This window comes from Diorhabda carinulata, chromosome 6 (assembly GCF_026250575.1).
Source record: "Diorhabda carinulata isolate Delta chromosome 6, icDioCari1.1, whole genome shotgun sequence".
Lineage (NCBI taxonomy): Eukaryota > Metazoa > Arthropoda > Insecta > Coleoptera > Chrysomelidae > Diorhabda > Diorhabda carinulata.
In genome coordinates this window covers 2603225-2623480 of record NC_079465.1, presented here as the reverse complement: position 1 = coordinate 2623480, position 20256 = coordinate 2603225, and the positions used below count along the sequence as shown (strand labels likewise).

The following is a 20256-nucleotide window of genomic DNA, read 5'->3' as shown; positions in this document are numbered from 1 at the left end:
AGTAAAATTGTTTAAAATACAATTGAACATAGAATTTGAATGCTCCCTATCATTTAAGTGTATGGAAAAAAAATTATTCAAGGTCAAAGGTCAAAAAACTGAGTTTTCCGCTGTTTTCAGTAAAACGGTAAGTTTTATCATGAAAATACTTTAGATAAAAATTGTAGATCATAAAATTATCTACAAAAAATGTATCAATACTTTTTTTCATACAAGCCACTGTTTCTGAGATATAACGATTTAAATAGTTGTGAAATTTATAATGAATCGTTATATCTTATATCTCAGAAACGGTAGCTCATAGGAAAAAAAGTATTAATACGTTTTTTGTAGATAATTTTATGATCTACAATTTTCGTCTGAGGTATTTTCATGATAAAACTCACCGTTTTGCTGATAATCGCGATAAACTCATTTTTTTGAACTTTGACCATACATGGAAATGATGGGAAACTTTCAAATTTCACTTTTAATTATATTTTAAACAATTTTACTGATTTTCAACTCGATGAGAATTTATGTAGATGCATTCTTATTTTTTGATCTAATTTGACCGGACTACCTATTTTTAGTTTCTTATGTAGCCGGCGTGTTTCGAAAGAGGTTATAGTGTTCCCGCATGGTTAACAATCATTATATTTGATCGATATTTATCAAAATATATATGCTTATTGTGATTTATTCATATAAATGATTTTTTCCCTTATACAATTAATTTTTAATAGATTTATCTTCCATTATTTCTAAAAATATTACACGGATATTTAATCCATGGACGAAAATACCGTCTATCCCCACCTCTCCTTTGTTTTACAACTTCAACCTTGCTTTTAATTTGTCAATGTGTAAAACGCAAATTATTTCAACGTACTATTATCATTTAATCCGACATTAACTAGACAAAGATAAGAAACGTATATTATTATGTATGAAGCGAAAAACACGAAACATTATAAAGAGACATTTTTTTTATTCATCGAATCAAAAGTTCTACAGAAATGTAACCAACATGTTGTCTACCGTTATTTGGGTGGTGCTCATCTTCGTTAGCTTCTTTTTGTTCAATGTTTACATACAGTACAAATTGAGAAAGAAAGGTCTAATCTGTAAGTCGATAAAAAATATTTTTCTTCAACGTTAATTAAAATAAATATGTTCGTATATCGTATAATCTAACCTAAAATAGATATAAAACCTTAAATATAATCGGGACTATCGTTGGGTGTATAAAAAAATGTAACCCTCCCATCTCTAGGAAGTTACGCAATGAACTTGTTATATCTGATTCCCATAGAGGGCGTTACACGGTTCATACCAAGAAGCGAACTTCTAAGGTTACATTTATTAATCAAAGTTTTAATTAACTTTTTTTTTTGGTTTCGGATATTATTATCATCAGAATAATGATTTACAACGTTTACAAGGTTTCAAATTAATATAATATAATATTAATAATGTTAAAACAGTTTACGATTTGTTTAACTCACTAATATTGCTGTCGATTGAGTCGAGGTTTAAATTTTATCATTCTGAACTTATAATATTTGAATTATATTTAGAAATATCACGAAAACAAAATATTAGTAACCGTTTATTTGTAATATGTACATTGCCGTGCTTTATCGCTATTATTTTCAGCTTTACACTGAATTTAATAAAAATTTAAGTAAACAATAACATTCTTATCATTGTATTTTAAATTGTAAATAGTTCAAACAATGGATTAACCTATACGAAATGTTTATTATAAATCAATGTAACAAAAAATATTTTCAAAATAACGTTAATCGTAGGTTAACTGTTATCTCTAATAGTTATTATGTGACTGTTCATTCTATGAATCACTCCTGAAAAGTATGCAACTTTTTATACGTTTACTAATTCCACATGAAAATATTATGTACTATACTTTACCGTTTATACAGGGTGTCCCGTCACGGGATTAAGAATAGAAACCAATCAGAAGCTTATAAGAAAATTCAAAATATGACGTTTGATGGCGGTTTATCTCTATACCAAGTTGCATTCCTGAAAAATTATAGGGCCTTAAAGTAGGGTCAAAAATTTCGAAAAAAATAAATTTCTATGCAACCTCTCAACTTAAAAATACCAAATATGTTTCACTGTAAAAAACTTTAAGGGATTTAAGTAATAGTAAGTAGAAGAAGATAAAATTTCACAGAAGTTTTTTTTATAAATAACATTGTAGAAAACCATGTCTTTAGTTATTCGACTTTTTTTTGAAAATGACAAACTTTTATGAAAAATGACAAGAGTAAAAAAAGTTTTAGAATTAAATAATTCACGATATAAAAATTAATTTTTTCAAATCAACTGACCGATAAAAAACTTGCAAACAAATTATTTTTTTTTTTCGAAATTCATGGCCTTATATCTAATTTGCGCCCGTTCTTACGCGGGACACACTGTATAATTAGAGTGTTTATAGTTAATAAGAACATTTTTCTCTTGTTACAGCTCACCAACAGGAAGATATTTACAATATAAGTAGTCAAGTACAGAATCAAGAACAATGGCCGACACATAATGCCCATTTATCTTTAGACCACATCACGTTAATGAATCAAATGAACAAATCTGCGTATGATGACGGTAAATACGATCATCTCAATTCACTAATCATCATTAAGTTTCGATTATACGAAAGTTGTTTTACGTCAGAAACTTTTCAAACAACTCTCGTAGTTAACTAATAATAATTGTTCATTTATTTTTCAGCACCCCCCTCATACGATGAAGTTATGAAAGCAAGTCTACAAAATAACGGTGGTACCTCTACATCAGAATTACCACCTCCTCCTCCGCCGTCTCACGCTGTAATTGTTGTACCACCAACAACAACAACAACGTCGCAGTAATTCCAAACAATTCTGTAGATAATAAAAATGCTCAAAAAATAGAGTAGCTCAAAAAATTATTTTAATTAATATCCTAAATATCGTCTATAATGCTCTAATTCATTACAAAAGAACGTTTCACACAATCAGATTAACCGTTTAGTGTATAACCAGCTTTAGCAATCAGTAATTCGCCCATAATTCGACCGGATTAATTGAGACGGTAACAAATTCCAATAATTATTATTCTAATTAATTATATACTGTGATTTAGATGATAAGATATTAAATATGAATGTGTAGATATTTCTAAAAATCAAATTTTGAGTAGAACATACTCGAAACCATCTTCCGGAAATTGTATTCACAATATATAATCTATAATCACACTTACATCACGAAAAAAAGTTTGTTCTGTTAGGGGCAGTCTTTCAAAGTCAAACATTGTTTCATTAATTTATTATAGTCACGTTGTATTTTGTTTTTATTTACATTTACAATATCTGAAATGAATTACTGTGATCCGTGTATTATAACATTGAATTCAAAACGTATTTTTTAGTGTAAATAGGTAGGCTATACATGTAGTAAGTTTATTAATAAAATCTCATTTTATACAGATTTAATCAGACTGACCAGTTAGATTTTATTGTGTACATGCAAACAACTGCATATACCTGGAAAGTATTTATAATTATAATAAATCTTTTAGATATCAAGTATTTTATTTCTACAATTCCTATTATAGCAACTGGATTTTTTCTTACCCTGTATATAACAAAAATTCAACATATCAATTTCAAAACCCACCTTTATATAAGTATTTATGAATTAATTTATAAATACATACAACTTTCTACAATATGTAAATAGATTTGCATAACTCGTAGAAGAATTTCTCGACGATACCCAAGGTTGATAGAAGATAGGTTGCCTTGTATATTGAAAGCTGTATTTCATTTCTACAATTCCTATTAAAGCAAATGGATTTTTTTACCCTGTATATAACAAAAATTCACCATATCAATTTGAAAACCCACCTTTATATAAGTATTTATGAATTAATTTATAAATACAACTTTCTACAATATGTAAATAGATTTGCATAACTCGTAGGAAAATTTCTCGACGATACCCAAGGTTGATAGAAGATTGGTTGTTCAGTAACTTATCCGATAAATATGTGACGTCAGCAGACATATGATTAATTTCTTTAAAATATCCAATACAGGGTGACTATGATGGAAAAAACAGATTTATAACAGACACATAATAGATCTTATTGGAATGACGTCATAGCCAACCGCCATATCGTCTTGTGAGACCGTTTTTTACATGAACATTGGTTTTACTTTCGAGATTTTTAGCCTCATATATTCATCCCAAAAAAATTGGAATAATCTCTATTTTTGTCCACCACAACAGTGTGGCCGACGTCTCAAATCACATTACTCGAAATGACCTATTCTACTGATCTATTTTAACTGTTTATTCATCGAATTCTTTTGAGCGAGTGACGTAACGGTTTCCCATTTTCGTATGTGGAACGAACGACCTAGTGTTTACGAACCTTGGTTAATACCAATCAAAATATTCAGTATTACTGGTTGCCTATATCAAAAAATATTGTATCACAATTTTTTTTGATAAGATGTTTCAAAAGATTAACGATATATTATTGCTGAATCGTTAAACGAGACTCCAGATATAGATAAAATTTTGAAATGTAAATTTTGATTACTTATTATTAAAAAAGTTAATAGTAAAATGAGGTTGAGCAATGACCTTTTATTGACATTGCTTATCAAAACGTTACTTTACACAAAGGTATTTGTGAGAAAAGTAACAGGTAGTAAGTACTTGTAAAAATGATTAAATTCATATTAAATGAAAAAAAAAAAAATAGTGAACAACTGAATTTTTACGACCGGAAGTTGAATAAGAAATCATTTATATGGACATCGTTTGTTTACGTCTTGTTTTTATAATAAATATATGAAACAAAGTAGTATAATGATTATATAAGAAGAAATTAGTATCGAAATAAATAATTTTCATTTTATTAATTTTACAATAATTCAAATTTAATGAAATATATATTCGGTTGGGACAATAGTTGGGAGCGTATAACATGTTGCCGATATTTCAGGGGCATCATTCAATTATAACCTATATGTATATTTACATGGACTTAATTTTATTAAATATATGTGTTTTTATGCCTCAACAGGTGTATTTTTTATAAAAATGCGATTTATAACAAATAATTACAGTACAATTCCAATATCTTTTATAATAATCCCAATTTTGGCGAAAATAGATCATCCTGACACCACTGAAGTAGTAAAACATCAAAATATGCGTAGGAACTTGTTATCGGTTTTTATCTAATCGCTAGACTGATTAAGAAAAATCAATATCAGTCCAATGATGGAGACATCAAATATTTTTTAATAATGTAGGCCTGCACATAAAAAGATTCTAGTTTATTTAAAAAAAATATATATTAAAAACCCCAACAAGATGACTCTGGAAGTGCTTATATTATGTTCTTTGATTTTCGTGTTCATCATATCATTCTGCGGACTTTTACAGAAGATCAAACAGTCATACGAAAGAGAGAGGATAATAGCAGGTAAAAGAATTATTTCACATCTAGAAATACTGTAATTCATAGTCCAGTCAACTATGATAAAAATATTAATGTTTACGAACCACATAGAATTGTACGTATGAAAATTCGTTTTTCATGAAAAATTTTATGTGTTTTCTGGTGTTTAGAGATTAAAACTACCCCAAACTTTGAAAAAAATCCCACTCTTAAGACTAATTTAAAAAAAAAATCATTATTGGCTGTTGAAAATATCTTAATAATGAATATTATTTCTTTTAAATGTTATGAGGTGGTTTATAATTTCCATCTGTCAAAAAACCACCCCTCATTGCATAAAAATCAGTTGTTCAAAAACCCATGTACAGTATACGGGGTGTGTTCCGAGACTTGGTGCAAAAAATTCGGGAGTGAATAAACGACGTGTAAATAACGTGAAATTTTTCTCATACGAGCCCTCGTTTCTGAGTTATAGGGCTTGAAAGTTGCGAAATCAAAACACAACTTGAGACAAGTCACAATTTTCCAGGTCGTTGTCATAGCAACGAAGTTATTGAATGATTTCGCAATTGAATGATTCACAAGAAATGGTTTCAACGATTTTGAAAAACTCTGAAGCCATAAAGACCGCCTCTGTTGATTTTTCTTCTGCTTTTTGTCGTGAGAAAATTGAGGAATGACCTACGAGTGGCGCAAAGCGGTTAAATGACGTCTACGGTGTCCATACGCCAACGTCAGCGTGTTAAAGAAACCACTGACGCGGCGTACGGCGTGACGCTGTACGCGACCGACGGCGTTTATAAGAAACCGTAGGTTTTATTATATAAAAATAGCTATAATTATTTTTTTTTAATACGATCAAGGGTAATTATCTCTTGTTCTTGGTATTTATATCTACATTTGAATGATACCCTCTTCAAATAAGTCCACAAATTTAAATACTGATAAGATAGAGATATGATTGGATTAGAAATTTTCATGTTTCTTGGACGTCCTTGGTACTACTATCTATTAATTATTCTGAATTGTGTTTTTCTTAAAATTGATATCGTAATTAAAATATCTGCATTTATAGAAATATATTCATTTATTAAAAAAATAAATTCACGTTTAAACATTGACTTTAAAATCACTTTAAATATCAATTATCTACTTTTTACTTTTACGAGGGGTTAAGCAATTTTTCTTTTTAAAAACCAACAGTAATCTCCCGAATCCTTGATTGTCCTTGATACCGAATTTTCTTGGTAGAACTTTATCGCTGACTGCTCCCAAATTTTCGGGAAAAAATGTCAGATGGGAATGGAGGAAATAAAATTTTCACGTGTTAATGTAAACAGGGATAATTAAGCTATTGAAAAGTGGTACGTGTTAGGGCTTGATAAATATTATTGGACGAGTATTTCCATTTTAAAAATATGTTATAGTACAGTGAACCAAGCAAATCACCTCGCAATTTTAAAGACTTTCATGGATTAGTTTGAAATTTTTGCGGAAGCTTAAAAATGACGCAAATAACAAACCTGATTTGGTGCTTCTACCCTTACTCGGGAGTGGAAATTTAAAAATTGAAAATAACACAGGGAATGGATAGAAAAATGAATTTTATGAAGAAAATGTGAAATAAAGTTTTTTAATTAACTCTATAATTTTTGAGTTATTCGCGACTGAAAATTACAACAAAAATTACGTTTTTCAACAGTTTTTCACGAAAAAATCGAAAATTACAAAAAATTATTCTTATCAAAATTGAAGCTTGTAAAAAAACAAAGAAATTAGTCGGTTTGAATTAAATTTTTTTAATAATATTCAGCAACTTATGAGTCACTGAAGGCCAATTTTTTCTTTTTCGTAAATTTACGCAGAGGTTTGAGCTCAAATAACGGAAAAACGATCAATTTTTCACAAAAAATTGTTATGACATTTTTAAAGTACTTTTTCAGACCTTTAAAATGAGCTTTTAGAAAATTTTCTAGCATGAAAATTAAGCGAGTTATGACGAAAATTAAAAAAAAAACATGTTTTTCAACATTTTTTCACGAAAAACTCGAAAATTACGCATTTTCGGGAAAAAATTATTCTTATCAAAATTGAAGCTTATAAAAAAACAAAGAAATTGGTCAGCTTCAATTAAATTTTTTTAATAATATTCAGCAACTTATGAGTCACTGAAAGCCAATTTTTTCTTTTTCGTAAATTTACGCAAAAGTTTGAGCTCAAATAACGGAAAAACGATCAATTTTTCACAAAAAATTGTAATAAACATTTTTAAAGTACTTTTTCAGACCTTTAAAATGAGCTTTTACAAAATTTTCTAGCATGAAAATTAAGCGAGTTATGACGAAAATAAAAAAAATCACTGTTTTTCAACATTTTTTCACGAAAAACTCGAAAATTACGCATTTTCTGGAAAAAATTATTCTTATCAAAATTGAAGCTTATAAAAAAACAAAGAAATTGGTCAGCTTCAATTAAATTTTTTTAATAATATTCAGCAACTTATGAGTCACTGAAAGCCAATTTTTTCTTTTTCGTAAATTTACGCAAAAGTTTGAGCTCAAATAACGGAAAAACGATCAATTTTTCACAAAAAATTGTAATAAACATTTTTAAAGTACTTTTTCAGACCTTTAAAATGAGCTTTTACAAAATTTTCTAGCATGAAAATTAAGCGAGTTATGACGAAAATAAAAAAAATCACTGTTTTTCAACATTTTTTCACGAAAAACTCGAAAATTACGCATTTTCTGGAAAAAATTATTCTTATCAAAATTGAAGCTTATAAAAAAACAAAGAAATTGGTCAGCTTCAATTAAATTTTTTTAATAATATTCAGCAACTTATGAGTCACTGAAAGCCAATTTTTTCTTTTTCGTAAATTTACGCAAAAGTTTGAGCTCAAATAACGGAAAAACGATCAATTTTTCACAAAAAATTGTAATAAACATTTTTAAAGTACTTTTTCAGACCTTTAAAATGAGCTTTTACAAAATTTTCTAGCATGAAAATTAAGCGAGTTATGACGAAAATAAAAAAAATCACTGTTTTTCAACATTTTTTCACGAAAAACTCGAAAATTACGCATTTTCTGGAAAAAATTATTCTTATCAAAATTGAAGCTTATAAAAAAACAAAGAAATTAGTCAGCTTCAATTAAATTTTTTTAATAATATTTAGCAACTTATGAGTCACTGAAAGCCAATTTTTGTTTTTCGTAAATTTACGCAGAGGTTTGAGCTCAAATAACGGAAAAACGATCAATTTTTCACAAAAAATTGTTATGAACATTTTTAAAGTACTTTTTCAGACCTTTAAAATGAGCTTTTACAAAATTTTCTAGCATGAAAATTAAGCGAGTTATGACGAAAATAAAAAAAATCACTGTTTTTCAACAGTTTTTCACGAAAAACTCGAAAATTACACATTTTCTGGAAAAAATTATTCTTATCAAAATTAAAGCTTATAAAAAAACAAAGAAATTAGTCGGTTTGAATTAAATTTTTTTAATAATATTCAGCAACTTATGAGTCACTGAAGGCCAATTTTTCTTTTTCGTAAATTTACGCAAAAGTTTGAGCTCAAATAACGGAAAAACGATCAATTTTTCACAAAAAATTGTTATGAACATTTTTAAAGTACTTTTTCAGACCTTTAAAATGAGCTTTTACAAAATTTTCTAGCATGAAAATTAAGCGAGTTATGACGAAAATAAAAAAAATCACTGTTTTTCAACAGTTTTTCACGAAAAACTCGAAAATTACACATTTTCTGGAAAAAATTATTCTTATCAAAATTAAAGCTTATAAAAAAACAAAGAAATTAGTCGGTTTGAATTAAATTTTTTTAATAATATTCAGCAACTTATGAGTCACTGAAGGCCAATTTTTCTTTTTCGTAAATTTACGCAAAAGTTTGAGCTCAAATAACGGAAAAACGATCAATTTTTCACAAAAAATTGTAATAAACATTTTTAAAGTACTTTTTCAGACCTTTAAAATGAGCTTTTACAAAATTTTCTAGCATGAAAATTAAGCGAGTTATGACGAAAATAAAAAAAATCACGTTTTTCAACATTTTTTCACGAAAAACTCGAAAATTACGCATTTTCTGGAAAAAATTATTCTTATCAAAATTGAAGCTTATAAAAAAACAAAGAAATTGGTCAGCTTCAATTAAATTTTTTTAATAATATTTAGCAACTTATGAGTCACTGAAAGCCAATTTTTCTTTTTCGTAAATTTACGCAAAAGTTTGAGCTCAAATAACGGAAAAACTATCAATTTTTCATAAAAAATTGTTATGAACATTTTTAAAGTACTTTTTCAGACCTTTAAAATGAACTTTTACAAAATTTTCTAGCATGAAAATTAAGCGAGTTATGACGAAAATAAGTTGAGTAACTCGAATTTGACAAAAAAAACTTCGGTAAATTTGACACCACGTACGTCAAAATTAAAATTAATCGTAGCCCACGTAAAATTATCTTTATTTAAGCCCTAACAACACGTTCCAAAAATTTGAATTGTTCGGAACACGTATATTTTGAAAAAAAGTTGTTTAATGCGAAATTTTTTTTTCGATTTAAAAAAACAACGTTATTTTTTCAAAATATCTCAAAAACTATTGGATAAACGAAAAAATTTATTTCTAACTAAAATTTAACTTTTATTTTACTAAACATTTCGCTTTTTTTTAAACTCACGTAGCTTGAAAATTAAACGAGATATAAGCGTTTAAAGTATTGATTTCAATTTTAAGGAATATTCTTTTTTAATCTTTAACATCAAAATTGTCTGAAGAAAAGGGCCTAGAAGGGTTGCAACTTTCGTGGTTTTGTAGCTTATAAAATTCCCTACAAAATGATGTATGGATGAAAGCAAAAAGCTTGAAGGGGAGCCAAATACATTTTTCTAGAGATAATGCTGGAAAATCACGAAACGTCTTTAACCTTTTTGGAGTATTTATTCTTTTATACACGCTGTGCATCTTTTATATTTATATTCTTCCCATTCCGAGGGGTGGTTTTTGGTGGTTACACTATTAAAAATATTGACGGTCAGATTTCTTATACTCTAAGAAAAAAAATCCTCCTATTATAAAATTTTTTGTTTTTTAACCACATTTTTCAAATAATTTTTGCATAAGGGGTTATTTTTAAGGGTAGGTGAACTGTAAAATATCAAAATATAAAATTCACGATACAAAACAATCAACATTTATTATATTTAAACATAACTAAAGCCCATCCCCGCTTTAATTAGTTAGTTTTCAATTTATTGGAGTAAGGGGTGATTTTCACCCCTTAAAAACAAAAAGCATACTTCGCGACCAAATCAGGTTTGAAGATGAGGGTAAGATGAACATAATTCCGAATTTTCAAGAAGATCCATCTTTAAAATTTCGAGGTTTCGTCGATTTTAAGCTTGAACGACTGTACTATTATAAATTTGATGTTTATCTTTTAGAGAACGTCAGACCTATACATCAGGGTGGATTATAATATTTATATTTCCATTGAAATACGAAACAAAAACATAAAGAATCTCCTTTGTCCGAATAATAAACTTTATCGCCGCACACACACTTGTTTTTATCAAAAATCACGATATCAAAAGTACTGATTATAGATAAATCGCACTTTTGGAAAAACATCTGACATGTAATTCCAAATATTTTTGAGTGTTTGACGTATAATAATGGAAAAACAGTTTTTTCCCTATCCTACGACTCGTCGCCCTTCACCTCCAATATCTAATAACGAGGGAGATCGAACAAATGGATTTTCTGCATTCGCAGGAGTCTGGATATTTTGCCTTATCATTTCAATTTGCATTCGGTTGTGTGTTGCAATAAGAACATATAAAAGGATGAAGATGGAACGTCGCAGACGACGAATAGTGGTTGTTGCGGGCAGAACGACACCCGAAGGTAAGATTTTGTTTTTCGAAGATCCACCAAGACATCGAGTCGTCGCTTCAATATAAAACCACAGAACTGATCCCGTGTATGATTTACTGTTAGAAAATAATATAAATTACATCTTCAATATCTCAAATCTACCCTATACCAATAAACCTTCACCCCCTTATTGTCAAAATTCATTAAAATTAAAGTTAAAGTTTCAACCCTTAATCATCGATTCGTACACACATTTATATTGTTGCAAGCTCGCGAAATGGGTCCTTAATCCGGCCCTGTTCACGTTTAATAGAATTTTAAAATTCGCCGAATTCGGTTTTTGTTCTAGAACTTCGTAGAATTCTATTTATAAATAAGTTAGTTAATTTTAAATAAATAGTCGTAGTTGTATGATTAAATCAGTGAAAGTAATTATTTGAGTGATATTTATAAGTAAATTAGTGCAAGTTAAGTGTATTGTGTAAATAATACGAAAAACGTTTATATATGTTTCTGAATCGTCTCCATTTAGGGTTTATTTTAATTTAAAATTAGTTTTTATATTTCAAAATGTTCCAAAATGGTACAAGTCACACGTTCCTATGAATTTTCAAAGGTTATATTGAATTTTTATTAAAAACAAACCTGGGTTTTTGTTTTCTAGAAGTTTTAACGTACGTATCCATCATTTTTTTAAAGTTATTTGTAATAAAAGACAATTTTTTTTAAATAGGGCGGCAATATCAGGGTTTTTTTATGAAACGAAGGGATTCTATATTATTTTCGTCATAATTCACGTATTTTTTGTATTACAAAGTCTCATATGAATAGTTTTTCAAAGTTCTTAAAAAAAGATCCGATCGTTTTCTACTTATTCAATTTTCAAAATCTTCGGTTCTCTAAATCAATTCCATCTCCATAACTGGATCATTTTTCGATAAAATCCAAATTTTTTGTGAAAAATCTACGTTTTTTATAACAGAAATTCAAAATTTAAATCGCGAAGTAAATTAGTGCAAGTGAAGTGTATTGTGTAGTGTGTAAATAAATACGGAAAACGTTTATATATGTTTCTGAATCGTCTCGATCTTGGGTTTCTTTTAATTTAAAATTAGTTTTTATATTTCAAAAAGTTCCAAAACGGTACAAGTCACACGTTCCTATGAATTTTCAAAGGTTATATTGAATTTTTATTAAAAACAAACCTGGGTTTTTGTTTTCTAGATGTTTTAACGTACGTATCCATCATTTTTTTAAAGTTATTTGTAATAAAAGACAATTTTTTTTAAACAGGGCGGCAATATCAAGGTTTTTTTTATGAAACGAAGGGATTCTATATGATTTTCGTCATAATTCACGTATTTTTTGTATTACAAAGTCTCATTTGAATAGTTTTTCAAAGTTCTTTAAAAAAGATCCAATAAATCATAATCATTTTTCGATAAAATCCAAATTTTTTGTGAAAAATCTAGTTTTTTATAACAGAAATTCAAAATTTAAATCGCGAAGTAAATTAGTGCAAGTGAAGTGTATTGTGTAGTGTGTAAATAAATACGGAAAACGTTTATATATGTTTCTGAATCGTCTCGATCTTGGGTTTCTTTTAATTTAAAATTAGTTTTTATATTTCAAAAAGTTCCAAAACGGTACAAGTCACACGTTCCTATGAATTTTCAAAGGTTATATTGAATTTTTATTAAAAACAAACCTGGGTTTTTGTTTTCTAGATGTTTTAACGTACGTATTCATCATTTTTTTAAAGTTATTTGTAATAAAAGACAATTTTTTTTAAACAGGGCGGCAATATCAAGGTTTTTTTTATGAAACGAAGGGATTCTATATGATTTTCGTCATAATTCACGTATTTTTTGTATTACAAAGTCTCATTTGAATAGTTTTTCAAAGTTCTTTAAAAAAGATCCAATAAATCATAATCATTTTTCGATAAAATCCAAATTTTTTGTGAAAAATCTAGTTTTTTATAACAGAAATTCAAAATTTAAATCGCGAAGTAAATTAGTGCAAGTGAAGTGTATTGTGTAGTGTGTAAATAAATACGGAAAACGTTTATATATGTTTCTGAATCGTCTCGATCTTGGGTTTCTTTTAATTTAAAATTAGTTTTTATATTTCAAAAAGTTCCAAAACGGTACAAGTCACACGTTCCTATGAATTTTCAAAGGTTATATTGAATTTTTATTAAAAACAAACCTGGGTTTTTGTTTTCTAGATGTTTTAACGTACGTATCCATCATTTTTTTAAAGTTATTTGTAATAAAAGACAATTTTTTTTAAACAGGGCGGCAATATCAGGGTTTTTTTATGAAACGAAGGGATTCTATATGATTTTCGTCATAATTCACGTATTTTTTGTATTACAAAGTCTCATTTGAATAGTTTTTCAAAGTTCTTTAAAAAAGATCCAATAAATCATAATCATTTTTCGATAAAATCCAAATTTTTTGTGAAAAATCTAGTTTTTTATAACAGAAATTCAAAATTTAAATCGCGAAGTAAATTAGTGCAAGTGAAGTGTATTGTGTAGTGTGTAAATAAATACGGAAAACGTTTATATATGTTTCTGAATCGTCTCGATCTTGGGTTTCTTTTAATTTAAAATTAGTTTTTATATTTCAAAAAGTTCCAAAACGGTACAAGTCACACGTTCCTATGAATTTTCAAAGGTTATATTGAATTTTTATTAAAAACAAACCTGGGTTTTTGTTTTCTAGATGTTTTAACGTACGTATCCATCATTTTTTTAAAGTTATTTGTAATAAAAGACAATTTTTTTTAAACAGGGCGGCAATATCAAGGTTTTTTTTATGAAACGAAGGGATTCTATATGATTTTCGTCATAATTCACGTATTTTTTGTATTACAAAGTCTCATTTGAATAGTTTTTCAAAGTTCTTTAAAAAAGATCCAATAAATCATAATCATTTTTCGATAAAATCCAAATTTTTTGTGAAAAATCTAGTTTTTTATAACAGAAATTCAAAATTTAAATCGCGAAGTAAATTAGTGCAAGTGAAGTGTATTGTGTAGTGTGTAAATAAATACGGAAAACGTTTATATATGTTTCTGAATCGTCTCGATCTTGGGTTTCTTTTAATTTAAAATTAGTTTTTATATTTCAAAAAGTTCCAAAACGGTACAAGTCACACGTTCCTATGAATTTTCAAAGGTTATATTGAATTTTTATTAAAAACAAACCTGGGTTTTTGTTTTCTAGATGTTTTAACGTACGTATCCATCATTTTTTTAAAGTTATTTGTAATAAAAGACAATTTTTTTTAAACAGGGCGGCAATATCAGGGTTTTTTTATGAAACGAAGGGATTCTATATGATTTTCGTCATAATTTACGTATTTTTTGTATTACAAAGGCTGATTTGAATGGTTTTTCAAAGTTATTTAAAAAAGATCCAATAAATCATAATCATTTTTCGATAAAATCCAAATTTTTTGTGAAAAATCTAGTTTTTTATAACAGAAATTCAAAATTTAAATCGCGAAGTAAATTAGTGCAAGTGAAGTGTATTGTGTAGTGTGTAAATAAATACGGAAAACGTTTATATATGTTTCTGAATCGTCTCGATCTTGGGTTTCTTTTAATTTAAAATTAGTTTTTATATTTCAAAATGTTCCAAAATGGTACAAGTCACACGTTCCTATGAATTTTCAAAGGTTATATTGAATTTTTATTAAAAACAAACCTGGGTTTTTGTTTTCTAGATGTTTTAACGTACGTATCCATCATTTTTTTAAAGTTATTTGTAATAAAAGACAATTTTTTTTAAACAGGGCGGCAATATCAAGGTTTTTTTTTTGAAACGAAGGGATTCTATATGATTTTCGTCATAATTTACGTATTTTTTGTATTACAAAGGCTGATTTGAATGGTTTTTCAAAGTTATTTAAAAAAGATCCAATAAATCATAATCATTTTTCGATAAAATCCAAATTTTTTGTGAAAAATCTAGTTTTTTATAACAGAAATTCAAAATTTAAATCGCGAAGTAAATTAGTGCAAGTGAAGTGTATTGTGTAGTGTGTAAATAAATACGGAAAACGTTTATATATGTTTCTGAATCGTCTCGATCTTGGGTTTCTTTTAATTTAAAATTAGTTTTTATATTTCAAAATGTTCCAAAATGGTACAAGTCACACGTTCCTATGAATTTTCAAAGGTTATATTGAATTTTTATTAAAAACAAACCTGGGTTTTTGTTTTCTAGATGTTTTAACGTACGTATCCATCATTTTTTTAAAGTTATTTGTAATAAAAGACAATTTTTTTTAAACAGGGCGGCAATATCAAGGTTTTTTTTTTGAAACGAAGGGATTCTATATGATTTTCGTCATAATTTACGTATTTTTTGTATTACAAAGGCTGATTTGAATGGTTTTTCAAAGTTATTTAAAAAAGATCCAATAAATCATAATCATTTTTCGATAAAATCCAAATTTTTTGTGAAAAATCTAGTTTTTTATAACAGAAATTCAAAATTTAAATCGCGAAGTAAATTAGTGCAAGTGAAGTGTATTGTGTAGTGTGTAAATAAATACGGAAAACGTTTATATATGTTTCTGAATCGTCTCGATCTTGGGTTTCTTTTAATTTAAAATTAGTTTTTATATTTCAAAATGTTCCAAAATGGTACAAGTCACACGTTCCTATGAATTTTCAAAGGTTATATTGAATTTTTATTAAAAACAAACCTGGGTTTTTGTTTTCTAGATGTTTTAACGTACGTATCCATCATTTTTTTAAAGTTATTTGTAATAAAAGACAATTTTTTTTAAACAGGGCGGCAATATCAAGGTTTTTTTTATGAAACGAAGGGATTCTATATGATTTTCGTCATAATTTACGTATTTTTTGTATTACAAAGGCTGATTTGAATGGTTTTTCAAAGCTATTTAAAAAAGATCCAATAAATCATAATCATTTTTCGATAAAATCCAAATTTTTTGTGAAAAATCTACGTTTTTTATAACAGAAATTCAAAATTTAAATCGCGAAGTAAATTAGTGCAAGTGAAGTGTATTGTGTAGTATGTAAATAAATACGGAAAACGTTTATATATGTTTCTGAATCGTCTCCATTTAGGGTTTATTTTAATTTAAAATTAGTTTTTATATTTCAAAATGTTCCAAAATGGTACAAGTCACACGTTCCTATGAATTTTCAAAGGTTATATTGAATTTTTATTAAAAACAAACCTGGGTTTTTGTTTTCTAGATGTTTTAACGTACGTATCCATCATTTTTTTAAAGTTATTTGTAATAAAAGACAATTTTTTTTAAACAGGGCGGCAATATCAAGGTTTTTTTTATGAAACGAAGGGATTCTATATGATTTTCGTCATAATTCACGTATTTTTTGTATTACAAAGTCTCATTTGAATAGTTTTTCAAAGTTCTTTAAAAAAGATCCAATAAATCATAATCATTTTTCGATAAAATCCAAATTTTTTGTGAAAAATTAGTTTTTTATAACAGAAATTCAAAATTTAAATCGCGAAGTAAATTAGTGCAAGTGAAGTGTATTGTGTAGTGTGTAAATAAATACGGAAAACGTTTATATATGTTTCTGAATCGTCTCCATTTAGGGTTTATTTTAATTTAAAATTAGTTTTTATAGTTTTTATATTTCAAAAGGTTACAAAATAGAAATTCAAAATTTAAATCGCGAATAAGTCAAAAAGTATCGATTTTTTGAAAAACCGATTTCTACGGTTAGTTCCACCAAAAAAATTACCACCCCCTAGTTGGGGTGGTATTCACGTAAAGGGTAGAGTTTGTTTTACTACCTACTGTTGAAATTTCAAGCAAATCTTGATGGAAATCTGTCTCAACCCCTGTAGGTCACCCCAATAATTGGTTTGACTCATTTCCCTTGTTAATTTTTCCAGGAGATCTCAAACTGGTTCGGAACCGATGATATTGGAGCTCGGAGCTCTAATATCTTCTTGGTTATCGGACAGGTTGATGAAGCAAATCTTTTATTACGAACAGATTGTTGGTTTATGTCGTTTAAAAAAAAATATTTTCGATTATATCGTAATGTTGAAACGAGTTTTTGATACGTAGTTCGATTTTATGCAGAAAGACTGGCTCATCGACACGTTCCACGAGATGGAAGTTCAGATGCGTATATAAATTCAACGTTCATCGAAGATTTGGAATCTACTGATAGGGACGTGGGGATATTTCCGAGCGCGCCACCTCCTTACGCACGTATGTACGATTTATTTTATTTGTGACGTCAAAACTCATTACAGTTTATTTGTTTCGTCTCGTACGGCATCCTAGCAACCATTCATACATCCGTCCCCTATGAAACTATCCAATTTTTGTAGGTTTTACTCAATTTTCAATCAGAGCATACCTTATACTTCGTATTGAGTTATTTGAGGCATAATTTTCGCTATATTCCTTGTTATAATCTAATCTAATCTATTCAGTCCTCTTTTTCCATTTTTTTTTGTTATTTTTCCATTCCTTTTCTTCAACAAGTGATAAAGCAGCTCAAGCGGTCAACATAAAGTCACTCGGTTCACCAAAAACGCGGTTCTGGAAAAAAAAAACTTGCACATCCTGGTGCTCAAGTTCGACAAGAGCTCAGGGAAACGCGTGAAGTGGTTGCGAGTGGAAGAAGACTTAAGACATCTAACCTTGAGCCAAAAAAGACAACTACTGATCCCAAATTAACCCCAGCGTACCGAGAAGCCCGATTTGCCCATCCATATACTGCAGAGCGTCCGTTTCCTCTACTCATCTCGTCGAAACGGCGATAATCTTGTCCAAGTTCTCCAAATGTCGCAGTTTTAGCGATATCTTGAATCGATGAAACAAAAAAAACGTCTAAAGGGACGAGGTAAATTCTATAAACCAGCTGGAGTATAATACTGATTTCGTTTTTCGTTTGATAGTAAGTCGTAAGCTTCCAAGACTCCTTGATCACCAGATTGACGTGTTGACCTTTCGTTTTCATCTTCGTGGCACTTTGGAATGCGTTTGATCTTTTTTCTGCTTTGTTTTCAAGATATAATAACCCCTTGAAGGATTGCGTGTACATCTCCACGGGAAATATAAACTTCCTGGAATACCTTCGGGGATCTCGTCGAAACGGCGATCCTTGATCACCAGATTGACGTTTCGTCCTTTTGTTTTCATCTTCGTGGCACTTTGGAATGCGTTTGATCTTTTTTCTGCTTTGTTTTCAAGATATAATAACCCCTTGAAGGATTGCGTGTACATCTCCACGGGAAATATAAACTTCCTGGAAGACCTTCGGGGATCTCGTCGAAACGGCGATCCTTGATCACCAGATTGACGTTTCGTCCTTTTGTTTTCATCTTCGTGGCACTTTGGAATGCGTTTGATCTTTTTTCTGCTTTGTTTTCAAGATATAATAACCCCTTGAAGGATTGCGTGTACATCTCCACAGGAAATATAAACTTCCTGGAAGATCTTCGGGGATCTCGTCGAAACGGCGATCCTTGATCACCAGATTGACGTGTTGACCTTTCGTTTTCATCTTCGTGGCACTTTGGAATGCGTTTGATCTTTTTTCTGCTTTGTTTTCAAGATATAATAACCCCTTGAAGGATTGCGTGTACATCTCCACGGGAAATATAAACTTCCTGGAATACCTTCGGGGATCTCGTCGAAACGGCGATCCTTGATCACCAGATTGACGTGTTGTCCTTTTGTTTTCATCTTCGTAGCACTTTGGAATGTTTTCTGCTTTGTTTTCGAGATATAATAACCCCCTGAAGCAAGAAGTGTTTTTCAAATTAAGGCTGGTAGTTAATTTTGATTAATTTTGTATTTAACCAATATTTTGTTGCAGCTCTGGAAGCACCTCCTAAATACGAAGATATAATAAAAGAAGAAGAAAATAACATGAGAAGCGTGTCAGTTCAGACTAGAATTAACGTTCACACGCGGACTACACCCGCTCAATCTCCACCCCCTTATACAATTTCGACATAATTATTTTTTATTCAATCGTGACTAAAAAAAAACTTTAATTTGTTTGAAAACTTCTATTTTTAGTGCATTTGTTGTATCAAATTTAGAGAATTTTTGTTCTATGACGTTTAATAATTGACAACAATCAGTTTAACACGTCGACTGCCGCACTATGTTTCAAATTGTTTTATAAATAATTGTTTATCTATTCAAATTTGTGTCGTAACGACTCTAATCGACATTTTACTAAATAAATTCGATAACAGACCGGAAAATTTTCATTTTTCTTATACGGAAAATAACAGAAGAAGAAATATTACCGCTACGTATCAAATCCTTTCGTGTCTTACGCATTTTCGTTAGATATAAATCAATTTTTTTAAAAAATAATAATCATTATGTCAAGAACGTTTTATTAAATAAATATTTTTCATTTAAAAACCGATTTTTTTGTGGCGAAACACCCTATACACTCAATCTTCTCGCTCGGGTTAAAATCGACGTTATTTTTTTTCTTTTTTAATCCAGGAACAGCGCAATCATAAACATAAAACCACAACCGCAGCTCTGCAGAGGAGGAGCTCCTATATTAGGGCCGCTTTCACGGAAACTGTTCCACAACAACTCCAAGTCGTTCTAGATGGTTAAAACGTTGTCCAAGTCCTTCAAAAGTTGCTGTTTCAGCAACCTTTTGCGCACAGGGAACAAAACTGGATGAAGGAAAGGATAAAAGTCAATTGGTGTGTGATGCTGATTTCGAGATACGATCAATCCCAAAGACAACCATCGAGGAAGGTCTCCACGAGAAGCACAACAACGATCTCGGCTGTAATGATGTCTAATGTCGTTGTTTTAGCGCTTCGTACGGTAGACGTCGAAATTACCAGCCAGCGCGTTGCCCGGA

General features: G+C 29.1%; 2 protein-coding genes across 10 annotated transcripts in view; both read left to right on the top strand.

Annotated features, from left to right (window-relative positions):
• LOC130895668 (uncharacterized) overlaps positions 1-3577 on the top strand; it is a 28717-nt gene extending 25140 nt beyond the window's left edge. For 7 of the 8 annotated variants that reach the window (XM_057803116.1, XM_057803115.1, XM_057803113.1 and 4 more), the window contains exons 2-3: positions 2479-2613; positions 2740-3577. In XM_057803116.1, coding sequence (XP_057659099.1) covers positions 2479-2613; positions 2740-2879 — 275 coding nt within the window. In that variant the 3' untranslated portion in view covers positions 2880-3577. Of the gene's footprint in view, positions 1-879; positions 1107-2478; positions 2614-2739 lie in introns of those variants that run through there. The other variant, XM_057803112.1, reaches the window with a different exon arrangement.
• Positions 3578-5273: 1696 nt separating this feature from the next.
• Positions 5274-19793, top strand: LOC130895667 (uncharacterized). Of its 2 annotated transcripts, XM_057803111.1 has the most exons (4): positions 5274-5493; positions 10935-11397; positions 17481-17612; positions 19231-19793. In XM_057803111.1, exons 2-4 carry the CDS (start codon positions 11166-11168, stop codon positions 19371-19373), a joined length of 507 nt encoding a protein of 168 aa, XP_057659094.1. In that variant the 5' UTR covers positions 5274-5493; positions 10935-11165; the 3' UTR covers positions 19374-19793. The 2 variants fall into 2 exon arrangements, with proteins under 2 accessions (XP_057659094.1, XP_057659093.1); XM_057803110.1 differs by lacking the exon at positions 10935-11397.
• Positions 19794-20256: the final 463 nt, after the last annotated feature.

Coding starts and splice junctions, on each gene's coding strand:
- LOC130895667 (XM_057803111.1), top strand. CDS start 11,166: ATGGAAAAACAGTTTTTTCCCTATCCTACGACTCGTCGCCCTTCACCT. Junction 11,398..17,480: donor GGGCAGAACGACACCCGAAG/GTAAGATTTTGT, acceptor GATTTTATGCAG/AAAGACTGGCTCATCGACAC. Junction 17,613..19,230: donor CGCGCCACCTCCTTACGCAC/GTATGTACGATT, acceptor ATTTTGTTGCAG/CTCTGGAAGCACCTCCTAAA.